Source organism: Trachurus trachurus, assembly GCF_905171665.1.
Source record: "Trachurus trachurus genome assembly, chromosome: 21".
NCBI classification, from domain to species: domain Eukaryota; kingdom Metazoa; phylum Chordata; class Actinopteri; order Carangiformes; family Carangidae; genus Trachurus; species Trachurus trachurus.
Window position 1 is genome coordinate 23,794,267 of NC_139899.1, and position 7,471 is coordinate 23,801,737.

Here is a 7,471-nt window from a genome sequence, read left to right on the forward strand (position 1 = left end):
ATCCCCACCTTTCATGTTATTTTCCACTCTCCTTTCAGAATATGGGCAAAAATAGCTTCTGAAACAAAGAAATTTAAACTTTTGCAAGAGAGGGGGAAAAAATCATGTCAGTTTTTACAGATAGGTGACACATATTAGGCTAATATATCATATATCTTTGTATATTTTCAACGAGGCATCTTTAGGACTCTCAGACCCCCAAATATTAATTTGTCTGGGTGGCCAGCTCCAGGTAGAGTCATGACTGTTCCCTATTTATCCCATTTAAATTAAAGCTTTTGGGGCTGTAAGTGTAGCAGAAATGTTTAACAGATCTCTGCTTTAAAACAATCCAGACAGTTCCTTCTATATCATGCTTTAGCCTATTATTTTATTTAACTTTTTTATTCGAAAAAGTAACCAGAAACCATGTGACATTTGCCCCGAAGCTGCCCTGTCATTACAAAGCCTTGACTGACAGCCGCTGAACCAATCAAAAAAGAGACCGGTCCGATTGACCAATCATATGCGCGGAGGGGGCGGGACTTCGCGGTGCCAATGAGGTGGTCAGTGCTCTGCCGTAAATGGTTATCGGATAAAAAAGAAGAAGAGCAGAAAGTTTAAAGCTCATGAAAGTCTCAGGATGAATGGGACAGCTTACTCCAACTTTGACAATCAAGAACATGTCCTGAAACTGGGAGAGACCTTCGAGAAACACTCCAAAAGTGCCTTTCACACAGTCCGATGTAAGTGGCATTTTGAATCAGTCTGGTTTTTTTTTTTTTTTTTTTACTGAAGCTAACAGTAGCATGCTAGTTAGCTGCCCAGCTAAATATCCGAAGGCAGCTGTTTAGCCGCGTGGAAACTCCTTTAATACCGGCCTGTCATTGTCAACCTTTAGTTAAATGACAATTCTCTGTATTCATTGTTGTTTTCGTGAATTATTTACCTCTTAACTATTACAACATATTGATACCTCAGCTGTCAAAAATGGTAGCTAATGCTAACCTCGCTTCAGTCTGTGCACTTCCGCCATCTAGTGGAACCGGCAGCTCGTTGCACATGCACTGACGCACCAACACAGCAGCTGTTTTGTTTGCGTTGAATTTACAAATATATATATCAGCAATACTGCGATTAATATTGAATATAAATTCGGGTATAATATGTTTCATTGTCTTGTGTTGTTTTCTTCACAGATGACTTTAAACCAGCCTCCATCGATACAACATGTGAAGGGGAGCTTGAAGTGGGCAAAGGAGAACAAGTCACCATCACTTTACCCAATTTAGAGGTCAGTGTTTGATGCTTCACAACTTAACTCAACTATTGAGCTCCTCCCTTTTTCTTTTTTTTGGATGAGTCCCTGCCTATTCAAATTTGCTGTACATGACAATATGATTTTTTTTTAAACTTATGCAACCAGAAACCAAGCAGTGATTAGTCAGACTGAAAATCGGAGGAAATGGCATGTTTCATAATTGAATCTGAAAAGAAAGATAGAAAAAAAAGAAGAAGCTTGCAGCAACATCTTATAGTTGAGTATTTGCTAGTATTATTGCAACATATTTTAGGTTTGAGTGTTGGATAGACACAATGGAGCAATTAAATTGAGCTTACTTGCATTTCAGGGCATTATAATGGGATTTTCTCTCATCACCAATGAATGATACAGTACTTTTGATCAGTTGATTCCAATATGCCCTTTTTAATATATAGATTATTTGTGTAAATTCTACTATTTATGTTCCAGGTGGGTGTAAATTCACATATTACAGATGTTTTTAAATATAAAAGGAGGAGGCAAAGTTTTGCTCCCAGAAAAACAGACGCCCTTAAAGCAAAATCCAAATTTAAACCGGTGTGTGTGTGTGTGTGTGGTCTTCTTGAGTTTATGGACGAAAAAAAGGACTCGGAAACATGACTGACTGGACTTAGCCTTGTTTGTGTTGCTTCTCTTGTTTAGGGTTCAAGTGCTCCGGTAACGGTCTTCAAGGGATCCAAGAGGCCGTACATGAAAGAGTGCATCCTGATTGTGAACCATGACACGGGAGAGTACAGACTGGAAAAACTCAACAGCAACATCGCTGTGAAGAAAACCAGGTGCATAGAGACACTGCTAACAAATGTTGTTTTTCAAATTCCATGTGCCTGCAATAAATTTTAACATCACTGACCCTGTTGCAGTGCAACAAACTAGATCAAAAGCCAAACACAAACACAGTTATTAAGGTTGCCTGTCAACATGTTGGGGGGGGGAGGAAAAACTAATGAATGAGAGTTTCTGATGCTGGATTATTCCGTGTAATCTTGTCATCCCTCTTTAAACAGGGTTCTTACGGATCCTTAAAAAGTCTTAAAAGGCATTGAATTCATTAATCTTAAAACAAGGCCTTAATTGGCATTAAAATGTCTTAAATCCATTTTTCAAACATCTTAAAAATGTTAACACTTGGTACGTGGGATTTTATGATTGTAATTAGTCTCCAATCTCAAAATAATTGGTAACATTCCGACATAGAGAAGTTAGTGGCGGCCGTCACCTCTAAATTTCTCACTGCCACCAGCTCCCAATTCAATGTAGCAGTTCATAGCAGTCACTTTTTTTTTGCGTTTGTGTTTATTGTGAAGTTGATCTTAAATGTCATTTCAAGTGGCTTTAAAAATGTCTTTAAAAGTCTTAAATTTAACTTGGCTTAAGCTGTAGGAACCCTGTTAGGAACCCTGTTAAAGACATCATGTTGATAGAAACATGCACCGCTTCATATTTGGAGAAATTAGTGAACGTTTTAATAGAAACACGCTTAATATTTGTGTTTGTGCTTTTAGAGCCGAGGGCAGCAGCAAGATCCACTCTCGTATGGAGCAGCAGACCAGTCGGCTGAGCCAGCAGATGAGGAGCAACAACAACAGCGGCGGCAGCAGCAGTAGCAGTAACAAGACCTCAGCTGGCTCCAAGAGTTCTCCTCCTAAAGAGAAGACGTCCCCGGCATCCCCCATGGATGACATTGAGAGAGGTAACACGGTGTCGGTCTCAGTATCCTCGTCTGTACTGTCAGTTTATTGGCTTATATTGCACTCTTTTTTTTGATTATCACACATTCCTTCATCCCTGTTTGTGTTTACGCCGCTGTGTGTGCAGAGCTGATGGCCGAGGCGCAGATCATGGACCAGCTGAGCAGCGGCGACAGCTCCTCGGACTCCAACAGCTCCTCGTCCTCCAGCAGCGACGGCAGCTCCAGCAGCAGCGACTCGGAGGATGAGCGGACCTCTGCCCCGCCCCTGCCCCCGCCCTCGGCCCCCGCCCCGGTCAACCACAGCATGCCTATCATCAACACCAGCAGCAGCAGCAGCAGCAGCAGTCGCCACCAGGAGACTGGGGGACTCATGAACACGCTCAGTGAGTAGAGCAGCCATGTTGGCTCCAGCTGGTTTTATATAAGAGGACCTTCTCCATATTTTGTTATTTTTAGAAAAAGTTGATATCAGTCAGTTTTACCTAGGTTAAAGATGAGCCAGGAGTCTGACGGTATCAGCACAACTCTTAACTAAACCACACACTCTAATGTCCACAGCTAAATATTAAACAGAGGTCGATATGACATGACATTTAAAAGTTGCTTTCCTCAAACATTTAAAATGTCACAGTATTTACTCAATCAAAGCATGTTAAATTATTCCTGAGAGATTAAAGACAACAATATCTTTGTTTATTTCCAAACATATTAACATACACTATATATAACCACTGGGACTTAATACTCCTGCCCCAAACCATGCAGACCACATGTCCACCAAACTACGATTAAGACGTAACAACAAAACAGATACATAAGTGAATAGATATAAATAACTAAAGAAAAAAGAAAAGGAGAAAAAAAAACTTCAATACATACACAATAAAATAATAATACAATAAATACATAAGTAAAAAGGGGGGGATAAGTATACACAAAACTAATTGTACCCTGCTCATACTCGCATGTAGATGGTAGGCATTCAACACCAAACAGTAAACATTTTCTCCAAATGAACTGCAAAGGGCCACTTATGGGTCATCCCCAGGTGTTTCCACCACACGAGACAAGTCTTTATTTGCAAGAAAATTTCTAAAGGGGCCCCAGATGTTATCAAAAATTGGTTGCTTACCCCTGATTGCATGTGTGATCTTTTCCAAGGGAAGAGTTGCTGTTTATTCTAAAAGCCATTTACCTATCCTCGGTCTATCCACCTCTTTCCAAGCAATTGCAATGACTCTTTTGGCCAACAGTGGGCCTACAGTATATCTACAAATAATCAATGCTTCTTATGTTACAGTTAACTGGGTAGATATAAAACACAATTTTACATAATTGATTTTTAGGTAATAAATTAAAGGTTGAATATGTAGAATATTTATTAAAAGCTATATTTTTTCAAAAATAATACATCCATGGGGCCTTTAGAGGGGTACAGAATGAAAGTATTGCTTTTCCATAAAAAAATTTTTTTTAGTCTGAATTATTATTTTTAATTTTTTTGACGGGCTCGACAATGACTTTCTGTCAACGTTCTGTTTACATTCGTACCTGCCTGTAGCCGACATGTGGCTCAGTTCTCCGCTGTTTTCCTGCCTCCTCCCGGTCCTATGCGTTTGTTTCCAAACAAGCCTTTTTAATAATCAATCGGTGGATCAATGGATTATCATATACTTGTTAGGATGGGTGTATTTGTGTAGTCTTATCTGTCATAAACACGTTTATCGTCGCGGACTTTCGGTGCCACGGAGCTCCTTTTTTTTTTTTTTTCCAACTTGAGGAGAGCAGTGACAGCGGAGGCTCTGAGGCTCTGAGCAGCAGCGGTGTGGAAGGCAGAGAGCCTCCACTGTCCCTGTAACACGCTACAAGTCATTTATTATGCTCTTAATGACGGTAAAAATGAAACATAAGGTAAATATCCTGTTAGTCCTCCTCTGCAGCTGTCCTCTGATCAGAGCGGAGTCCCTAGCAACGGCCCGTTTTACCTAGCAACGGTCTGGCAATCGACTGCTGGAATTCTTTTTCTGTTGTTTTTCTTGTAATTCTACATAGTCAACCTTTAACTTCAGAATTTCCTAAAACAAACATTGTTTATTTTGTCACTTGTTTTGCAGAGAACGACCTCCAGCTGAGTGAATCGGGCAGTGAAAGTGACTGAGCGACAGGAGGAACGTCTGCCGACCTGTGGACAGCCGGAGGATTATCAGTGAGGAAGGAAAGGACCCCGGGCGCAGACCTATCAGTCGGTGTGCGGCTTCCTTTTAACGTGGCACTGTCTTCTCTACATATCCACAATTCTGCTCGCAAATTATAATTGGTTGCTTCTCTAGTGTCGACACACTTCAAATTTTATGTCATATGATTCATGTCTTCACGGTGTGTATGTTTTCGTGCGTTACAGATTGTATGTTAAAGACATGCCTTAGTTCAGAGAGACGTGATGCGGTCGGTGGAAGAGAAGCAGTAAACTATGCATAATGTTTCATCATCTCAGTGGATGCAGACGTGTGGTAAAACTGGCCAAAAGCAGATCAGAGGCAGAATGACAGCAACGTCCATGTTGTGTTGACTGATGATTCTGGCCATCAAATTATTTGTCTTAAACCATCACTGGAGTTTCTGTACTTTACCCTTAGCAATATTATGGACTTCTATTGTGCCTAGGTCAGATGTCTATGTTTTTTTTGTTTTGTTTTTTGTTTTTTTTGACTGGCAGAGACATGAAACTGTCATAACAGTGATTGATGTTTTAGGATGAGCCACACTGATATGACAGACCTCTGCTTTTTGTCTTATTGTAAAGTTAGCTGTTGTGCCTTTTTGCTTTGGATTACCGAAACCCAGCTGCAGGACAACCTTTTCTTTTCTTTTCTTTTTTTAATTTAAAGCTGCATTAATTAATTATTTTTAGGATTAGCAGCATTTATATTAGTATCATTATGGCCGCTTTGCAGGCAGTGGAACAGGCTGAAAACATAAACAGGGATTTATTATCACCTTGGGAAAAAAAAATTGTAATTGCAAAAATGGAGTTGCTTATTTATACGTCTTTATGCACAGATCAACTTTAGCTTTAATTTGTAGTCATGTTTCTTGCAACCTTAACAATAGATGTACAACATTCACTTCCCTTTGAGTTCTTTGAGTTTTAGTCTCAACTTAGAAATATGTCTTCTTCTCTAGCTGCTAGATGCTCCACTATCCTCCTGACAATGCTGTTTGACACCAGGCAGCCCATGCACATTGAGTCTGAGAGCTTTTTGACACAGAGCAGCTGCCTGCTGCTGTGACTCAACACAGGGATGATGAGAACAGAGTTCATTGCCCAGAAAACCAAAACAACTGAGTATGGTTGCATGCTCCGTGGAGCTCAATGTCAACACCCTGTGATGATTATCTGTAGCTTCATCATTACAGGAGACTCTTTCTGCTTTGCACCTACCCATTTTATCACTGTGTAAAGATATTAATTAATGCAGCTGTAAGAATTAAGATGTCTATCTGATGTTTCAGTATATAAGTGGTTCTGATTTATTGCGAAGTAGTGCACTAGTGCTCAGTCGACTCAGTTAGGGTCATGCTTTGTAGCTTTAAACCTGCAATACTTGAATCTAATTATTTATATTTCAAAATATACTCGACCAACAGTGAATTGCTTAATATATTTTATATATATTTTAATAGCCAAGCAATTGGAAGTACAGGTTCGTACGGACTATGCTGCGAAACAAGCCAGATGCTTTGATACTGCACCCCAATGTGAGTCTTACAGAACTTCATGTGCCTTCTGTTATTTACCTTTGCCAGTTATAACATATATGTACTCTTGTGTTGTCATGAGCCCCATATCACTGCTGAGCTGTCTCAGCACACAGGAAGCTGCTGTTTACGTTCCAGCATGTCTTTGGCATCCCAGACACAGTGAGAGAGAGAAAGAGAAAGAGAGAGACGATGTTTATGTTTAGCCTTACAGAGAGCGGCGGCCTCTGAGCATCATTTGTAAACTATTTGAGAATAATTTCTTTGTAGAAGAATAAAGATTTTAATTGTTTTTGAGTTTTTGCGTCTTTTTTTTTTCATCTCAAAAGAAAGCCTGTGGAGGATTTCAACATCTGGATTGTGATTCAGTACATTTTGTACAGTTTGCAAAAAAAAAAAAGAAAAGAAAGAAAGAAACTAACCAGCAGGCCCCAGTGAGATACCAGGTGCTACAATGAGATTTTCAGTTTCTATACATAAAAGGTCCCTGAGGGTCTCCTCAGGGTGACAGCTGGGAATCCTGGGCACTGGTGTCTTCCTGCCTTTTTTTTTTGGTTTCTAAGTGTTGTATGTTGTAATGCAATCTATACAACATCTGCACCACATCTGTGACACAAAGGGTCAAGGTCATGCCAGGAAGGTCAGGTGTCCACTTTACCTTGACAGGTTACAGTCCTGACTTAACACACTGTAAGTATACCAACCCCCAGCCCCAC

General features: G+C 40.1%; 1 protein-coding gene across 1 annotated transcript; it reads left to right on the forward strand.

Moving 5' to 3' along the window:
• The first annotated feature begins 542 nt into the window (after positions 1–542).
• On the forward strand, positions 543–6,995 carry eaf2 (ELL associated factor 2). The gene is made up of 6 exons (XM_083996462.1): positions 543–725; positions 1,179–1,273; positions 1,946–2,082; positions 2,809–2,996; positions 3,122–3,379; positions 5,111–6,995. Exons 1-6 carry the CDS (start codon positions 623–625, stop codon positions 5,152–5,154), a joined length of 825 nt encoding a protein of 274 aa, XP_083852588.1. The 5' UTR covers positions 543–622; the 3' UTR covers positions 5,155–6,995.
• The last annotated feature ends 476 nt before the right edge of the window (positions 6,996–7,471 follow it).